The sequence below is a fragment of the Chroicocephalus ridibundus genome, chromosome 19, assembly GCF_963924245.1.
Source record: "Chroicocephalus ridibundus chromosome 19, bChrRid1.1, whole genome shotgun sequence".
In the NCBI taxonomy this organism is placed as follows: Eukaryota; Metazoa; Chordata; class Aves; order Charadriiformes; family Laridae; genus Chroicocephalus; species Chroicocephalus ridibundus.
This window is the reverse complement of record NC_086302.1, coordinates 4578539-4598900: the sequence shown is the minus strand read 5'-3', so window position 1 is coordinate 4598900 and position 20362 is coordinate 4578539. Positions and strand designations below refer to the sequence as shown.

At 46.3% G+C, this 20362-nt stretch overlaps 1 protein-coding gene across 1 annotated transcript in view; it reads right to left on the bottom strand.

Annotated features, from left to right (window-relative positions):
* MAN1C1 (mannosidase alpha class 1C member 1) overlaps positions 1–20362 on the bottom strand; it is a 68532-nt gene extending 48170 nt beyond the window's left edge. Inside the window, exons 1-2 of the mRNA XM_063355707.1 lie at positions 20028–20362; positions 18285–19302 (exon numbers count right to left, since the gene is read on the bottom strand). Coding sequence (XP_063211777.1) covers positions 18285–18857 — 573 coding nt within the window. The 5' untranslated portion in view covers positions 18858–19302; positions 20028–20362. The remainder of the gene's footprint in view (positions 1–18284; positions 19303–20027) is intronic.

Genomic DNA, 20362 nt, shown 5'->3' with positions numbered 1-20362 from the left:
GCTATTTGAATAGATAAGTTTATTCTTAATTTGCCTATTCAACCATTTAAGCTGCATTTGTCATGGTGTTGCAAAAAGGTTCAATACAAAATGACTTCTCGGGCTGTGCTGGCTGCAGTGCCTTAAACTCTCCTCCTCTGTTCTGTCCTGAGCTGATAATCAGGCAGACAGAGGATGGATGAGATTGGATATGCTGCCTCCTCATACTAAAGGGTTGTCAGTTTTCCTTTATGTGAGTAAAATTTTGCTCGCTGTTTTTAAACCCCATATTTTTTGGAGGCAAAATGCATAATGTGGTACCCTTTCATTTTCCAAGATCAAGCTTTCCCTGTCTCTAACGATGGGTCCAAAAGCAGCAACTGGAAAAGCTGAAAAGCCAAAAGCATCTGTGCCACTCTGCCCATTCTGGCTTTCTGCAGCTGTCTTTCCAATCCAAATTTAGCAGTACAACTTCCAAACCACTAAAAAGATTCATCAAGTTTCTAAAAGCGGGGACTCCACATTTAAATACCGTACGGAGGACTGAGATGGAGCTTTCAGAAGCTTCCTCTGACAGAGGTTCCAAATGCCAGGCTGAAAGGGAAGGGGATGGAGCCGAGAGGTACAAAATGGAAATTTGCATAGTGAGGATTTAAGTCCACTTTCTGATGAGACGCCAAGGTTAGAAGTGAATATTTTATGCCATTCTAGTCATGACAAATCACAATACGTCAGCATTAACATCGTGCCATTTTAGATTTGAAAAATGGCATCAGAACCACAAAAATTATGGAAATAGATCCATAATTTTAGATTTTGTTCTTACCAGTATGCCATCTGCCATCTAATAGACAATTATCTATTTGGCCCTGAAATTCTAATCACCCTAACTTTCAGTTGATTTATAGCAGAGACTTCCAAACTTATAATGGAGTTTGTCAGATTGCTCTTTCTTTTCTATAATCTGTAAATCACATTTTACTTTTGAGAGCTTCAGCTCCCCAACTAGAGGATTATATATCCAAATCAACCACAAGTAACCAAACTGAATTCTGAAAACCCGCACTATCACTTTCTTCATTTAGGCCACTACCTTTTTTTGTGCTTTTTGCTCCATCTAAACCCAAAAAAGACCTTGCTCTCAAGCCCATAGGTATTTCATATGGGCAGCAGCCTCGCACAGAGCCAGGCGCTGAGTGCAGAGTCCTGCCCTGAGATATTTGCTGGTTCGGGATCATCTTCTACAACTTTGCAGGTTCCCAACACCGCAATGTTTAGATCGCACAAAAACACTGCAGAACAAGGCTGGGTTAAAATTGCGTTCGGAGCATTTTTTTTTTATTTAATGTATGGACATTTCTTTATTTAGAAGGCAGCTTTACGAGTACTCTCCTTTAGAATACTGTGCCAATCACTAGGTGCTCGTCTCCCTTCAAATACTGCAGCAGGAAATCGTATAAGTATTTAATATTTTCACTGATACCCCAAACTTCTCCACCTAAACAAGAACACCACAACAGCACCCACACCGCTACCACAGCTTTGCCCATTCTCTCATTTCTCTTTGCTCTTGACATGTCTTAACTCAGCAAGAACTCTCACATTTCCTCAGATCAAATATGCCAAATCACACCATAAAAATCACCACTCCAGACTCAGTAAATAAAAAGGAAAGTTGATGACACTCCCTCTCCGCACACACTACATGACATACCACTGTCCCTCGGTCCCGTAGTGCTTTATGATGCCACCCAGGCTGTAACACGGGAGACACCGAACAGTTGGGATTTACATTTTCTGCCCACATGTACTACAGTCTTGATTTTCAGAGTGCCACCACCTTACTGATTTTCAGGGAACCTGAAGTTATGGAACATCAGACTCCAGTGAAAAGGCAGTCAAGAAGAATTCAGAACTAAAAGGCACCTAGCGAGTTCTGTGATCCAAGATAATGAAGAAACAGGGCTCGGGATAAAAACTTGACCAAGGGAGAGCTTTCACTCTGAAAAGATGCAAATCTGACGTTCTTTAATATATGTAATAACTAAACCACTGAAAATCCCTGGGTTTATGTACTTGCAAAAAGCAGAGAAATGAGAGAAAAAAAGAAAAAAAAAACCCACACTATCACTTGCCCTCCTTTTGTTACCAGGAAAGATTTAAAAATGCAGAGCATTCCCAAACAGCTATTTGATTAGTTTTATCCATCTAGGCTGGGATAATTAGTAAATGCTTAAAAGATGAAATCTAAATATACCAACCAATCGGCCCCTTTCAAGAACTTCCAAGGAACATTACACAAAGCCATTATCTTTACAAGATAACCACTTCTGTGGCTCTTTAGCCCTCTTTCTTCAACTCCCCTTCAAATATTTAACCATTAAGCTGCCTAAGAAATTCATGGTTTGGGTTTTCCAAAAAACACCCCAAACAAACGAAAACAAAAAAAAGGGGGTGTGTGTGTAATTTGAAATATTTCTTTCCCGATTGTATTTCTTACTTGGTTTTTCCCACCTCAAATTACCAGACAGAAATTCCTTTCTCTGCAGTTGGAGGAAGATTAGTTGTCATATCAGTTTCAAAACTAGGACCTGTACTTTCCCATCTCTAACCCTCTTGCTACCCCAAAATAGCTCTGTTTTAGTTTGAATTTTTAACCTGCAATATAACGCCATATATTTTCCCCAGCTGTGTAATAAAATAATTTGCCACATGACAAGATGCAGAGAAATAAAGGAACCGACTGTCAGTCTTGCAGACAGAAGAAAAATTCTGCCTGAACACATCAGGATAAGCCATTTATATATGGAATAATGGATGGGTTTTTTTCTAATCAGACTTGCATATACTTGTATAATTCAGGATTGACTGCAGGAAAGGTAATGAAACAGTAGCATGTTTATTATCTGTTGCCATTTTTAATATTATCACATGGAGATATAAATATCCATCCAAACACCATGGCAGAATGTTATAAAAAGGCTAGAATTTATTTGAAAATCTTTATATTAAAGTTGAGCAACTTCGCAGACTGCTTCTTTGGGACATTGTCCTCAGAAATGTTTTTATGTAATAGCAAAATAATAACAAAAAAGCTGCATGTTAACGCCATTTGATTGAAAGGTTCCATTTAGGCAGACACTAATATCCACAGGCTTTTACTTCGTGGGTTTAAAAGCCTGTAACTCGCAGAACAGATACTGCTTCAGCACATGAAAGACGTTACCAAGCAACCCACAGAAATGGACACCAACATTGACAATCCATTCTAAAGTAATTACATTTTATAATTAAAGATTACAGTAAATCCAATAGATCCCAACAGGAACTTGAGCAATTTAGAGACATGCTAGCTAACCTGCCTGTTTTATAGCATCCATGTTAGATCCCGTCTTTGAACAAAACATTAAATGTATCGCGGAGATTTTCCTTTAATAGGCCTTCAAACAGCTGATAACCACTACAGAGTCTCACCTTGGTAAGCGTTAATCTAACATCACCTCATTTCTTTAACTGCATTCTTCTTTTAACTGATGGTAAAGGGGTGACTGCCAGTAAAACCCCAGTCTGCTACTGCCAAATGAAAGCCCTGGGAAAATCAAGTGAACACAATCTCTTCGACTTCAACTGCTTTCCATTCCCGACCCTTCTCATACACCTGCCGGGCAACTTCCACTCCTGTGTGCCTCAGCTGATCCATCTACAACACAGACCTCCTCCTCTTCTTCCAAGAGCACTAGGCATAATAAAGAGAAACAACCAAATTATATTAAACGGCGTGGGACTGAGTTCGCTTGGTGAATTCCTGCTCAATATTCTTTCGCCCAGTGACCTTGCAGACCCAGAATCATTTTGCACAAGATGGCAATGGCAGATTCAGGGTCAAAACTTATCGCCTGTCTACACGCTCTTGGTGTTGTCCATGAATTCCTATGGCAGGGAAAAGTGCCAGTACCAGGGCAAGGTCCCCGACTCAGGAGAGCAGAAATTATTCTGCTGCAGCCGCATCAAGACAGTAACGCACCCCTTAGCCAACGAGGTGATCCGTGCAAGCGAACACCGGGATTAGACGTACAACCAGGGCAGGAGGTTGATGAGCCTCCCAGATAACCAAGGACTGACTCCTGTCACAAACCCACTTCCTCAAAAGCAAATTTCTGTAAATTCACCCTTTGGAATGATGCCCAAAGCTCAGGAAAGCCTCAGCTCTTTGACAGGTGCCTTTGACACCGCTCTACTCAATTTTTCCTTAAACACAAGATAAAGGCTCATGTTTCCACACCCAAAGCACCAAGCCGAGTACATAACTCCTCCATTGTGCTCTGCCTCTTTATAACGGATTCTAAAACAAAATTTCAAACCTTGTCAGCCTACCGACTGTAAATACATCAGCTGATTGTTTAGTGTTAGATGGTAGATAGATACTGTGAATTACTTGCTACGTGTCACTTTATCTAGAAGTAAATATAACAGTAATTCAAGCAACGGGTGAGTGGGGCTTTGCTTCAGATTTTTCTGGCAAAGTCTTGGCAGCTTGTTTTCAAACTCGCATGGGTGGTTTTTTATTACATCAGTTACTATCACAGCTCACCCTCTCTTGCACAACAGCCAAAGACACAGCAAACCATTGCTCAGAGAACTGATCTCCATCACTGGAAGCAATGGAGGAATTCTTTATGAAGTTACAAGAAATCATCTTCCATCACACAGCCACAAGGCACCTTCCAGCAAGTTGTAATAAAAAAAAAGTTTCAACTTTTGCTTGTTGTTCCCAGACAGAGGGGCCAGCTGAGTAAGGGAGAGCTATTCAGCTCAGATCTGCAGAGGTAAGCACTCTCTCCCCACCACAATCAGGAAAAAGGCAAGACTAGAAGCCTGATTTGCACTGGGGGAACAGAAAAAAAAAAACAGCAGAGAGTAGTCCAAGGTCGTTAGTGTTAGTGACAAGGACAGAAATAGAACTCAAGAGTCTTCCTGACTCACAGCCCCTGCTAGGAAAGCTGAATGGGAGAAAGAACAGCTCAAAACACAATTAAACTAACTCCTAATTAAATTCCTAATGCAACTAGATTTAACTGTGTCAAGAGGGGAAGAAAAAAAAATAAGAATCCTTCGATAGGACTATTCTCAGGCATTAAGACCCAGCTGGATCCAGCTGCATCTAAATCAGGAAACATGTCAGCAAGAGCAGTTGATTTTGCAGTTAGTTTCCTAATGAGATGCTAGACTGTAAGAGGACGACAATGGTTTTGAGAACAAATTTGCAAGTCTAGACCAAAGCACAGGGTGATTTAGTAGAGAGACGAGAAAAGCTGTAGTCTCATCTCCTTCGCTTCCCAGAATCAAAGCTTGTGGAAAATTCTCACAGAAATAAAAGCTATTTGTGTTCTTGCTCACCCTAATGCTGTCAGCTTTGTATTTCCTCCGAGCCTCTATAACTGATCAAACATATGATATTCCAGAGCACGACCGAAGCCGACGCTGTACAAGGCCAGCAATAAAAACGATGGAGATGCTTCTGGTCCTAAGCTTGTTACCTCTAACTGCTATTCAGGCACTTGCTGTCATGAGATTTAGAGAACTTGCACGAAAAGGTAACCCATGATGTCCAGTTTGCACCTGGCATTCTTAGCCAGAAGAACTGACCCTATTAAATTTGAGGGATGATTTCTTCCATAGATGGATACTCAAAAGGTAACTCGGCATGCTGCAAAAAAACTGGGGTCAGCGTTGAAGAGCAAATCTAACTATAGCTTGTGTGATGCAGATGGAAGTGAAGATGTTGTGCCAGCAAACATACAGAAAGTGACACAGAGATGTAAAGGAAGATTAAAAATTGTAGAGAGGACACTTCAAGCAAGATGAGCTTAAAACCATAGGAATTACTACTACAGAATGAAGGCAGAAGTAGCTCTTTGAGCAACATCCGTTAACTATGAGGAAATCAGGAAAGAAATTTAAGGTCATTATAAAACATTGTGTTGGGTTTTTTTTTGATACTGTGTAGAATTTGAACTTAGCTCTGGTTTACTATTTCCATGCAGATTTCCCACCCAAAACAGATTTCTTAAATGGAAATTTAAGTTGTGAGTATATATCTGCAGCATTAAAAAGTGCTTTCAAAGGTGGAAGATATCAGAATGTGTTCCAGTAACAATGGAAGATAGAAAACCAATCTCTTTTTGTAAAATATTAGAATACTAGATAATAATATTCTAACAGTAGAATACTAGATATTTAGAAGTATTAAAATATACCTATGAAGACATCTCAGTGCTATGCTTTACCATGATGCTAGTTTCAGGAATCATTGTATGTGCTGCACTTTGGAAGTGAAAAGGTGCCACATATCTTAAGACATATACACAGACTTTCACGCACAAAGAGGCATATCAAGCAAATATTCTCCTCGACACTACTGCGATGTCACAAATCATTACCTTTACACTCTAATGTAATGGTTCACTTCACAAGATTACTTTTGCTAATAAAGTTGCATATTAGGAGATGTCTGTCAAACACACAACAACTTTTTCTAGGGCTCCTGGCAGGGGTTGCATGCACAAAGGAGAGCAGGTGGACCCAGGAAGCAGGCAATACACTTTGCATGACACTATTATTTGGATTTTTCAAGTCCTTTTAACTCTAGGTTGGACACTCTGGTAATGGCTTGTCTTAGCGACCACTATTTTATTCCAGCATGCTTTGAGGAAAGAAAGCCGACAAAAATTACTTATCTAGTAATTGTGCTTCTTCAAATGTCACCGCAGAGTCCCCCTCCTGAGTTTTGTGCCTGCAGCATAAATCATGCAGGAAATTCCCCTAGCTCTTAAGATTTTGGGCACCGTTGACATACCTATGGGCTGCCTTGAGGGCTCCTACATTTCAACTACGTCCCTTCAAGCATGTACAGCACACGGTCTTCATAAATCCCTAATTACACACAGATGACAAATTCTCCTTAAAAGTGACCAACATTCCATACAACGATCAGTTAAACACCCAGGCCAGAATCCATCAGCTCCTCACCATAATATCCCCACGTTCAAAGGGAAGGTGGGTGGAAAAACAAACACTGAGCAAGACTGCTTTTCCAGACCTGCATTATGACAAGGTAAGTAATTTTCTCTTCCCCTAAAGATACCATCTGCACAGGATTCTAATTTCTGGAGAGCCAGAGCCCAGGGGGATGCTCTAAAAGAAGCTGTAGCGATAACTAACCAAAAATGGGCAGACTGCAAGGAAAAAAAAAAAGTGTGGGGACATTTTTCTTTTCTTTTTCAAGGAAAATAATAAAAAGAAAAGAAAAAATGTCTTTAGAACCTATTAGGCCTACCTGTTTGACAGCCTGTGGGACAGACATCAAACAGATCAATTATGAAAAGAAACAAAACAGAGAAGATATGAGGCTTTGTACTCCTGAGCCTTGGATGTGGGATCACGGCAGGAACACTCTGTGGGTGTAGAAGTGAAAGACTAAACAGGGGCCATAGTCTCTGTGTGTAAATCTGCCACAGAGCCGTCTGAGGCAAGTAAATAAAGTCTTCCTCACCCAGAGCAGAAATATCCCGACAGCCACCATGAAGCACGGTTATGGAAATTATGATGCGCCAGAAGGTTGGGGTTCTGCGTAAGGCTCTGAAGCCAGCAGCCCAAGTTGGACAGCTGAGGAGCTCTAATTCAACCAAAAAAAGGTTTCCAAAGCATTTTCAGATATGAAAAGTGAAGACCATCCTCACAATCGGCCACATCACCTTTTGGGAAGATTTCTCAGCCTGGGACACAGCGAAATGCTTTGGAACAGGAGCGACTTGGAGCTGCTAAGTCAGCATAAGGAGCCAGGTGAATAAACTGAACTGATTCACACCACGGCTCAAGGTACAATCTTGGCTAGAGACAACCTGAACAGGTTGAATAGGCCTCTGTTAGGCCCTTAAATCTGGAAAAGGGAATCACAGCTCTGAATAGGACCCACACTGTAAGATGCAAAAAGAGTCCTTTCACATTGGAAGAAAAACTTAGCACGGTCACAGGTTCACTCAGCGACTCAATATACACGTGTCACTCTTTCCATTTCAGGACTATGCATCTGATCTGCTTCTTTCCTCCCAGCACCGGCAAAGCGTGAATTGCTTTTGACACATGGATAGCTCAAGGGCCCAAAAAGCAGTCATAAGCAGATGGGGTAACTGAAGGAAGTAAAGAAAGAAAAAAAAGTAAATACAGGCCAAGAGTTACCCTGCATCGCTCCTGTTTTGCACCGTGAGAACAGACTTAGGGAGCAGAAGAAACATCTGTTTGGAAACTGTCTTTGTCTCAGTCCAAATGCTGGAAGAGGAGAAAAGAGGGAAGTCGAGAACTGCCAGCACACCTCGTGCTTTGTCTCACACTTGGATGGCTTAACAGGAGAGATCTGGGAGGATGAGTTTAGTTTAATGATTTCTTGCTGGTTCACCTGCTGCCCATCTGTCTTTGTAGTCCTTGCTCGGAGGGACAGATTGGAGCATTGCTGTCCTCTCCTTGTTCAAGAGTTACTTGTGATTTGAACTTCTGAAGAGAGGAACAGAGCAATTCTCAAGCATTAAGTAGTCAGCAGAGATTAGCCCAATAATTTATCAAAGGTAATAGCTAATAACAGACACAAGAAACTTGCTCACAGCCTTCCTAGAGCCTCATGTCAGAGTTGTCACCTTACAAAAGTGTTATAAGAAATTCTTGGATCACTGTAGCAAATTTATTAGCCAGAGGCTGATAAACTCTTCCAAGAGTCCCTCAGTCAACAATAAATCATACAAATCAGGTTGCAAACGCTGGATCTTTAATAAAAATGAAGTTGGTGTAGTGGATGTTACAACAAGGTTAGAATTCAGCTGGCAGGGCGAAGGGGACTCGCTCTCATTTAGCCTGACCTCCCATCACGAGAGGGATCAGGGCTTGGCCCGGGCATCATTCCAGCACCGCACTGGACAATCATCATCCAACAATGATTAATGAACTGCTGAAAGAATAAAGGAAGAAATGGAAAGTTAGGAGATCTGGGTAATAAACTAAAGAAAAGAAACATAGAGATTCATCAAAATTAGGAGACAGAAGGCACCTCCTAGGTCACAGACTCCATGGCCCTGCCAGTGTAGAAGTGGCTCCCATGGTACTGCTCTGGCCACGCTTCCTTTCAGGACCTAAAGAACAAGCTTCCACTCTGTTTCACTTACCGAATTTCAACCTAATATTCAACTCAAAATCTTATTTCTTTAGGTCTTTGAGAACCAGAAGACAGCTGTCTACTGCTTTATCCTACAGCAGCCAAGGAGCTGCCTTTCAAAAATCAATCTTTGGAATTATTCTACTGTGCAGCCACTGATGAGAGTGGGCAGATCCACACCCAGCAGCGACAATGTTCTGGTTGTTAGAGGGCTCACTGACACACAGAACAAATGTCTGGTGGATAAGATAATCAAATACAACTATGATGTTTCAGGACTGAGGAATCCTAATATGGTATCAGTATCGGACGAAGATCTTCAAGAAAGCCAAAACAGCACCAGAAATCATCCAAGGATTTGTTTGGGTTGATATAGCACAATGCTGAACTACCAACATAAATATGTGTCCTTCCTAGATAATTCCAGAGGAAAATGGAGGCTCAGAGGGAAGAGGAGCCAGAAGCATCCACATTTCCACTGGAAGCATTTTATTTGTGAGCTGTGCTGGCTAACCCTGACAGCAGAAGGGTTTCAGGATGGATGAAATGTGATTACATTATAATTATCTTTTGTTACTTTGCAAAGTACATGGTTATGCACTTTCTTTACTGTCCAGGGAAATCATGTTAACACAATTAGAGCAAGAACCCCGTTTTAAACACGGTTTGCTCGGATGTTACTAACATGGTTCCAATTCTCCGTACAGACAGTGTTCAGAGCCATCTTGCTCCATAAGTCAGTGGGAGTTCTGTCACCGACTTCTCTGAAGTGAGTACCAGCTCTTAGGGAAGAGACATTCTCTAGGATGCACCGAACATACAGCTTCACTGTATATCATCACCCTGTGCAAGTGCTGTTGGCACGATGAGATGCTGTAGAATTTCTAAATCTCTTGCATTTATTATTTTTTGCAGCCTTACTCTTAGGATATCGTTCCACTCACTAACAAACTAAGAGAGAGAGAAAAAAAACAAAAAACCAAAAAAACAACAGCTCTATGGCCATGCAATAGAAGTGTTGGAGGACAGATTAGAACTAATGAGTTCCTGGCTCCCATTCAATCACAACCATCAGAACAATTAGCTCAAATAAGCCTGAGAACTGTTTTCTGCTCGGCTGTTGTCTGCCCATCCTCCCCAGTAACTTCTGAGCTGGAAAACTTCAATCGGGTTTGACAGAGGGTAAAGGTCACAAAGAAACTGAAGTTCAGTGTAAATTGCCAGCGGAGTGGAGGAGAGACCCACAGAGTGCCCTGCTAAAGGTAGGGGAGCTGCACCAGCTCCTGCTCTGTTCAACCACAGCTCGCTGAGCAGCGGGCAGCCGTGGGTACCACGCACCTGGAGCTGGATCCTTACCCCTGGCCCACACAGCTGAGGGGGGACGCTGGGAAGGGCGACAGACACCACTGGGCAGGGGCAGATAACACAAAAGAGACCACAAACAGAGGGATGGGGAAAGCCACAAACTGCATGAGGAGGATCTAAGGATGGGTGTGGGTTTCTGCATGCAGGACTCCAATTCCTAGAAAGCCAGGCTCTGTTACCTTTCTGCTAAGGGAAGAAGTAAGTCTTAAGAGCACACTTTCCCTTTTCAAAGGCCATCGAGATCTCTCCTTTGATTCTAGTACGCAGCAGATAGATACACACACACACAAGGAATTCTGCATCTTTGCTGTCAAGATAAGTAGATGCAAAAGAGAAACACTGAAGTCGCTTCAGTTTAGTGCAATCTCTAGCCATTACTTACGCTCCAGTGTCCTCCCAGGGAATGCTGAATCGCCCAAGAGGGACCAGTTTGACTGCATATTAGCTTGCCGGATCAGGGATAAAAACAATTGTGCCCATTTTACAGAGATGCATATTGAATCCATACAGTGACATGATGAATCTGCCATCAGGAACAGAATCCAGGACCAAGTGTCCTGTTCTAATTAACAGTAGATGCTCTGCCCTCTTTAGTAAGAGTACAAATGAGTAACACCCCTGGCCCATAAATAGAGGATGTTTATTATCCAGTCCTTCAATGTTCCCACTGTGCTCTCTTTCCTACAGTGGTTTGGGTCCATCATGCACAACACACTCGCATTACGCACGGATCACTGACACCACTGCCCATGACAGCTTCTCTGGAGCCCTTCCAAAATATTGTGTCATATGATGAACTGAAGCACCAAGGGGATACACAGTAAAGACAGAAATCATGGGAGTGTGTTCACTCCTCATGCCAAATCCATTCATAGTGCTCAGTGAAAAGTACTTTTTTGGGGAATGTAAATTTAGTCTCTTTCCTAAGTTTAAAAATTAGAATGCTCCAAGCACAAGATTTCCTCTTCCCACCCATGAAGTGAATACTCTTTCCTGCTTTCTCCTTTTGACAGCGTCATGTCAGTTTTATATTCAGAACTAAATGACAGACTGATCTAAGATACATTCTCCTCCCCCCCAGCCTCCTACCTAAAAACTGAATTGTTTTAAATACTGAAAAACATATTTGAAAACATCAAAACAAAATGATAAACAATCTAAACAATAATAGACTAAGAGTAAAACAAACACGATTGATTAACATCATCTGGTAAAGCCTTGCATACAGATCCAAAGGAAAGAACACGACACAAAAATCCTTCTCCCATTAAGGGGCAGATTTAATTGTTGATTAAGAAGTTAATCAGGAGTCTATAAATGTTTTGTCTGGAAAGATGGAATCTTAACCTAGGTGACTGCTTTTTAGTAAATATTTGCACAACTGCATATACTCATTCCACAGACTGATGGCAGAACCGGGGGGTGACAGGAGCTCAGCACACCTCTGGTACCAGCCCTTCTCTTTACATTCGAGGCTTTTCAAAGAGCTTATGCGTATTTACTGAAGTAATTCAGCAAGGTGTAGGTCCTGCACAACAGGCTGCTGTGTGTCCTGGAAACTCATTTCCCCATGTCCAGCACTTGCATTCAGTCGTTATCTGTAATCTGCCCGGAGAGGTACACACGCCAACAGTTTTTCTGTTGTGCGAATAGTGCATTGTCTTTAAGTGGCAGTTTATAAACCAGTCTCACACGAAATTTAGTTGTTGTGGAACAAGTGCTTTCAGTGCTAGATTTTGCAGGTAAGAACAAATGTTTTCAAACTGCACCATACTTCAGAATGCCCTCAGCTCCAGTAATATCAGTAATAGCGTGCACTAAGGTGTCATTGGCATCTCTAAGGCAAGCAGCACTGTAGCACAGGTCACGGCATGTGAAGCATTTTCTATACTCATGCATTATGCCAACAGAACAAGTATATTTTTAGTCAATTAACTGTATACCCTACAGCCGAAAGAGGCTGAGACAGGTTAGGTCTAAATTTTGTTTGCGTGAATCCACCAGAGCCTAGTGAAGCAAAAAAGCCACACTGTATGCACCATTTGTGGTATCTACAGTATAGTATCCTTTTTCACAGGTTCAGTAAATAAATGCATGAGAAGGAACATGGAGCAAAGGAAAATTACAGCAAGCCTGGAGCCAGCCAGCGCTTCAAACTGCAGAGAAATTCTCTCGTTGCAAAGGTATTTCTACCCCAGAGAAAGAATTATGATCCGATCACAGTATACCTGACTGGTTTGAGATCATCAGATAGTCCATCATAATAAGTATTTTACTGAGAACAGTTTTCTTTACCCTCAGTGTCCAAAGTAAGTCTGATGGAAGTCACTGGATTTACCTCTGACCAGCACAAAGGATTAGATGTTTTCCACGGGTCTCAGTGAAAGATGTGCACAGGGAGCTGCAATTCCATCTAGAACTGCGCGTGGTGCAACTCATGTACTGAAACCACTGACAGATTAGATTATTTGCTTGTAGTACTGTTCATCCCCAAATTGCACAAAGAAAAGGCATTTATTCCAAATGGAAGAATAGAAGTTGCACAGCGTAGGGAACGGAAGATGTCTGAAACCTTTTTACTGCTGGTTTCAGAAATGAGATGGCTCAGGGACGACCAGTAAATGTGATTCACAGCATTGTGCCAACAGGGCAATTGTAACTCAAACTGAGAACTGTTTTCAGCCCTGCTTTATATTAATTGGTGATCACAATCCAGCTCCAGGTGCTTATGCACCCCTGTAAAATCCCCCGAGAATAACCGCTGCTCGCCTCCAGGAAGGTGTGCGAGATGGAACGACCAGACACTTCTCCCACCAGGGGTCAGGGCTGCGGCACAAATTCAGAAGGAAAATGAGCAGCACTTCCCCAAAACACCCGCTTTCTCATCGCGGTCAGGACTGTCAAAACCACACAAAGGGAACTCGGCAACCAACAAGTAACCCTCCACAAAAACTGAGCTCCTGATAACATTTCTGTTTCTTCACAATTATCTTTTAGTGACAAACTGTCAAGATATTTGTGTTTAAAAGACTGATCTACCTTAATAGGTGCCTGCTAATCTGCAGAGTGATGCAGTGTACAACTGTGTGCACGGACTCTGACGGCCTTCTTCCCCCTGGGGTCTGATTTTCGAAAGCAAATACATCTTTAGAGCTGTGTTAAAAGAGGACAGCAGACAGAAAGGTGAGGCAAATGAAGGTGGAGACAGGAAGGAAAGCCAGGATGAAGAGAACTGCACTGTAAAATAAATAGGCTTCAGTATTACTAATCCAGAGGAAATGAATGCATGTGTCAAACCCAAGGGTACAATCCCAGCAGAGGACTAAAAGCCTGCCTGAATTTGACATATTCCCTTATTTGAACGGGACAAAGGACACCGTCAGGTTAAGGTATGAGGTATTCTCAGACATTAGGCATAGAAACTTGCCTTTTGCACCCAAAGAGGAAAAGAAAAACCAGTAAATCTCTTCCACTGTTCATATTTTTCTCACATCTCATGACTGCAAGTAACTCACTAGCTTAATTGCCTTGATGGACACTTTCTGGTCCAGCTGGTTACAGTGCTTGTCCTTAAGCACTGGATGGCATTAGTAGGGTTGGTATAAAAATACTTTAGAGGAATGCTGTTCTCTCTCCCCACCACTCCCCTACCTATAAGACCCATGAAGCCAACACAGCAACAGTACAGCAAGAAGCAGTCTGTTTTGCTTCATCCATCATCAGCAAAACTGTCAGCTCAGCTCCAACAGCAAAATCTTTATTACTGGTTATGATGCAAAAGGCAGAAACCACACGGTCTGATTTCCCCAGATCTGAGGCTGAGTTTGCAGTATCGGCAGTTGGAGGGGAAATCATTTTGACTTTGCACTGAGCCAATTTGATCTGGAAATTGTTGAGAGTGAATAAATATGGAATCCCACTGTGGCATTTCTACAGTCACTTTCCGACTACAACCACTTTTTTTTTTTTTTTCAACATTAGCGATTAGTATTTGGCACATGTAAAAAAATTAGTTATTCCCTGAAACCATGCATGACTGATCAATTGCAGAACTAATACGTTTTTCAGAGGTCAGTTTAAGAGATGAATAATCCCAGGCCCTTTTAAATTTCCCAACCTGTAGCATGGGGAGATTGTTACTTGGTTTTATTGCAGTTTTCTTTAAAAGGTCAGAGTGCCCCCAATCCTCAGCTGCCCACAGTAACGCACAGCAGTATATCCTAGGCAATCCTCCAGATGACCGATGACCTTTTGCAGCAAGCAGTCTGTGCAGCGCAGGTGCTCTCTTTTTTTCCTTCTCAGGAAAACAACTGCTTATTGACTCCGGGCTGGTCTTTAGAAAGGTAAGTTGAACCTAAGAAGCCTGCCACTCTGCCAAGTTACCCCCCAGTGCAAAGCAGCATACCTGCATACACACATCAGCTCAGCTCACTGCAGCGCTTATTTCTTTTAACAGACTTCTACATGCCATTTCAACTTGCTAATCCACCTCTTCCCCTTTCAGCACTACTAGGAAACGCGGCACTCAAAGCATGCAAGTCGAGCCAGAATCCTTAAATCTGCAAACAGCTCCAGTGCCCCTAGCGCGGCTCAGAGCTTTCCCAAACACCAGTAAAGTGGGAGACACCACAGTGGTGGGTTTCACACTCAGGACAACACTGTCTTTTAAGCAGAAAATGTCTAGCAGGGCTACATTAGTCGACGCTTTCCACATATAACAGTCAAGAAATTAATGACACACCCTCTTCTTTGGCTGAAGCATCAAGTGGCTTAGAGGCTGGGTGGGAAAGAGCAGACACTCGCTCAAACCTTCCGCTCAGACTGAAGGGTCCTACGGAAAAATAGAAGGTTCCAAGTCTCTAGGTTGGGCACCAGCCCTAGTCTTTGATCATGCACCCGTTCCTTCTCCTGGCTTTCATCTAGGCTTTGGCAGATGGGGGAAAAAAAATAAAATCAACAAGTCTCACCCATACCCATCCTCCCTGTTATAGAGGTGCTGACCTGTAAGAACGGCCTAAGGGGAGAAAAAAAAAACAACCAAAACTTTAAGTCCCAGGACAGCTTGGAACACATTTAACAAATTACAGAGCTTAAAGCCTGGAATAAAAAGGAGAGAAAAGCTACTTGCTGCTACTGCACACACCACCTTAAAACGGCCAGCAAACCCCTGCTGGCGTCTCTCACATCATGTGAAGAGTATTTGCTAACCCAAATGCTGTATCATGACTTGACTTATTTCTGCCTTGCAAATTTTCTCACCCATCTGTTTCTTTCTCTGCAGTGTTTGTCTTCTAACCTCTCTCGATTTGTTTTCTTCATGTCCTTTTGATTCGCAAAAAAAGGACACACCTTATCTCTTCCACAGGCTGCACCACCATCCCTTGTTTTGCACATTCAGTCTCATATCTCAGCACCATATTTGTTTCTCTCTCTCTTTCTGAATAAATAGAAGTGCAGGCACTTTTAAGGAATAAGGGCTCTGTTTGAAAAGTAATTAGCCGTCAGCATAAAACTAGTATTTATGGATTCTCATCCTTGAAAAAAATCTAACTCTGCTACACGGCACTGATTATGGCTGTTATAAACAGATGGGGCTGAATCCATACAACTTGCAATAATCTCATATTTAAAAAATAATTAACTACAAATAAAGGACTGAATTCCACTAGCTTTCATAAATTTGTTTTCCAATTTGATTTGTTTGTACGGAGTGGAAGCTGGGTTATTCAGGGCTGTGGGGCTATCCTAGCATACCTTGAAAAGCGGGAGCCTGTGGCGTTTTCAAGCACACGCTCCGCAACTCCCAAGCACACGAGAGGGCTGGGTACTGGAATATTCTGAACCCCCTGCAGCCGAGATGCAGAACGAAAGGATGGCTCAACCACACCGGGGATCCTAAAGAAACCCAGCACCCCTGGGTGTGCTGTGTCTGGTTGCCTGGCAAAGAAGTTGGAATGTTACCAGCGGTGCAGCCTTTGTTTTAATGACTGACAGAGATATCAGGAGGGGAGGTTTAAAAAACCTGTTTTTAAAACACAGGTTACAGCAGATGAAAGCCCTCAGCGTGTTATTCTTTGACTTCATTCTCCGTTCAACTTGGGGCAGCATCGTTGCTGAATGCCTTCACTTCTGTGAGAGAACCAACCCCGCAAATTTATACTCTGCTTAATTAAATCCCTGCATTTTACTTGTTGGCACCTCTTGCTAGACCAAAATTCGCTCCAAGTTGGTTATCCATCATAGCAAAAGATACGACAAACACAATCGGATACTACACCGGAATCTATAGCTCTCGGTTAACTAGGTCACAGATTGCTCTGCAACATTCGCGAGGCTGCCAGGCTTTTATGCAGGAACTGGAGGCAACAGGCCAAATTTTGCCCCGTTCCGCCCCTGTAACCCCGCGAGGAGGTTACCCAGGCTCGGCGGGGTCTATGCGAGGGCAGCTTCAGGTCGCTGTTAGCAGGTAACAAGTCCCCAGACAGCTCCACCCGGAGCGACAACACGATTTACAGGGACAGGCAGCCTCACGCCTCCTCCCCGACGCCCGCAGGGCCACGTCCCGGCCGCCCCTCCATCCCCACGGACCAGCGCAAGTTTCATCATCCAGCAGCTTTTGTGCAAAGCGGCCAGGTTTACAGCCATACCCCGGGAGGCAGCCTCCTGCACAAAGGCAGGCACCTCCCGCCAAGCAAGTTTTGTTTTTTTCCCCTAATAACCAGACTGAAATTTCCCTTTGCCTAATTTCAGCTCTTTCATTTCCAGTCACACCCTGTCAGGCTGCCCTAGCGTTTCCTCTCCGGTGAGAGGAGGTGTGTGCAGGCGCCGACAGCCGTGTGCGCCCGCCGACACTTGGCAGGCGCGGGGCCACGCTGCAGGACACCCCCACGGAAAGGGACACCCCCCAATTTCTGTCCCCTCCCTTGGGAAAAGGAGGGAGAAAGGGGCACGAGGGGCCTGTGTGGGAAATGGGGGCAAGGCTGGGGAAGTGAGGGGTGTGTGAGGAGAGTGGGGGCAACGAGGAGAGGACGAGGTTGTGAGGGGACGGTGAGGGCTGACTGAGGGGGAACATGGCCGTGAGGGGACGGTGAGGGCTGACTGAGGGGGAACATGGCCGTGAGGGGACGGTGAGGGCTGACTGAGGGGGAACATGGCCGTGAGGGGACGGTGAGGGCTGACTGAGGGGGAACATGGCCGTGAGGGGACGGTGAGGGCTGACTGAGGGGGAACATGGCCGTGAGGGGATGGTGAGGTCTGACTCAGGGGGGACACCGCTTTAAGGGGATGGCAAAGGCTGACTGAGGGGGAACATGGCCATGAGGGAACAGTGAGGGCTGACTGAGGGGGAACACAGCTGTGAGGGGATGGTGAGGTCTGACTGAGGGGGGACACGGCCGTGAGGGGATGGTGAGGGCTGACTGAGGGGGAACACAGCTGTGAGGGGATGGTGAGGGCTGACTGAGGGGGCACATGGCCGTGACAGAACAGTGAGGGCTGACTGGGGGGGTGACACGGCCATGAGGGGATGGTGAGGTCTGACTGAGGGGTGACACGGCCATGAGGGGATGGTGAGGTCTGACTGAGGGGGGACACGGCTGTGAGGGGACACCGAAGGCACACTGAGGGGGGACATGGCCTTGAAGGGACAGTGAGGAGTGACTGAGGGGGGACACAGCTGTGAGGGGATGCTGAGAGCTAAGGGGGGGGAACACGGCCGTGAGGCGCGGGGGCTCCTCACCTCTTTAATCTTCATCCTGCGGGCACGGGTCTCGGGGTCCTCGCTGGGCCGCCTGCCCCGCACCGGGTGTCGGAGGCTCCGGCAGAACCGCTGGTAGTCGAAGCGGAACGGAGCTCGCGTCTCCCGGGCGGAGGGAGCCCCGGTGGCGGGCTCGGCTCGCCCTTCGCCGCCCTGCACCTGCTGCCGGGAGCCCGGCGCGGTGTGCGCCGGAGGGCCGGCCATGCGGGCGGCGGTGCGGAGCTTCTCCCGGAGGCGGCGGGGGGCGGCGGGGCTAGCGTGGCGGGGCTCGGCGGCGGCGGGGGGGCTGCGGGGCAGGTCGGTGTCGCGGGTGGAAGATGAGGAGGCGGAGGAGGAGGAGGCGGAGGAAGAAGAGGAGGAGGCGGCGGAGGCGGTGGCCCGGCGGGGCAAGAAGAGGCGCTTGAAGCGGGAGGAATCGGGCAGGAGGAAGAGGGCCCCGAAGCACAGCGTGAGCAGGCCCGAGAGGAAGAGCAGGAACAGGAACTTCTGCGGCAGCCGCAGCCCCAGCGCCGCCGGCCAGCCCGGCATGCCCGGCAGCTTCCGCAGCACCACCATGGGGCACCGGATCGCGGCGGCCGGGCGGGCTCCGCCGCCACCCCCGGGGAGTACCGCCTGGCTTCTGCAGCGAAAGGCTCAGGGGTGCCCCCCCGCAGCACCGGCTGGAGCGGACGCCTTCAGCGGGCACCGCCGGCGGGTGACACGTGGATGGCTCCGGAGCGGGCTGAGCCGCGGGGCCCCGCCGCTGCCCGGGGTCCTTGCCCGTGTGGCTCGCAGGGCGCGGAGCGGCCGTTCAGTGTCCCCCGTTCCGGCATGAAGGCGGCGGCGAGCGCATCCCGCCGGAGCCGTGCGGCGGAGCGGCAGGGCTTGGCTGGGCTGCTCCCGACGACGGTCCCCCGGGGCTGGCTCCCCACCGGACGGATGCTGTCGGGCTGGCTCAGGGAGCGGCACCGAGGAGGTGCGATCCCTTCTCTCTAGGCGGTGGGTTCATGCTGCAGCATTCCTGCGAGGCGGGGGAGATAAGAACGCCTTCATTCAATACCAAGACGAATGCAGCCGGCATTGTAAGCCTTTGTCCCGGAGTGTCTGCCGCCTCCCCAGCCGTTCCCCCTCCCTCCAGCCACACTAGGTCGTTTCCCTCTATCCGGACTTGCCATCAACTCTCTGCCCTGCGAGCAGCTCCCAGCTCGACACCATCCCCTACAGCTCCGGGCTCTTCTGGCGGGGCAGCCCTGGGGCCGAGAGGAGGCTCCGGGAGGCGCAGGGTGCCCAGGGACAGAGCGCAGGGTGGAAGGGACGGGGCTGCTCCGCTCCTCACCAGGCTGCCAGGGGCTGCCTGCGCCCGCAGAGGGCTGGAGGCGACGGGGCTGCAAACAAGCCAAGCGGAAAGCTCGGCTAGGGCTAAGTTTCTTGAGGAAAAAAATCTACGAATTTTGTTTTTGCTAAACGGATCGCGGCGAATTCACCCTTTCTTCCAAATCGCTACTTCGCTGTTAAGAGTTATTCATTCCCCTCACACCTTACGTGCGCTGGAAGAGACAGAGCTCAACTTTCAGACCACGAAGAAAGCACGCAGAACCACTTTCAAAAAGCACCAGGCGTTTTTAAAGACCTACCTACGAGCCCCAAATCACCCCTATTCCTTCGGGCAGGCTCGGCGCTGCCTCCCAGACACGCCGTCGCACCCGTTCAGCGGACGCTTGCCTACCCCCAGCCCTGTTTACTCACCCCTCTGACAAATCCAAGCCACTCTGGGTCCTACAGTGACACAAATCTTCTCAGTCCTGCCTGCGCACCTCACAAGCGAGAGCCCCTCGCTGCTGTCAGCGCTCGCAAAGCCCCCGTTAAATCACGAGGAGGAAGAGGCTGCCTGCCTGCCGGGCTCTCCAGGGAGCGGCTCCTCTCTCCTGCCCATCCGAGCATCCAGGAGGGAAGTACCTAACTGCACCAAGCTACTTAGAGGCCTCTGCTTTTCACCACCGCTCCTCCCCGCCGAAGGGGACCCGCCGGGATGCGCTGCCCGCACCGCCCGCCGCTGCCGCTCACTGCGACAGCGCCGCCAG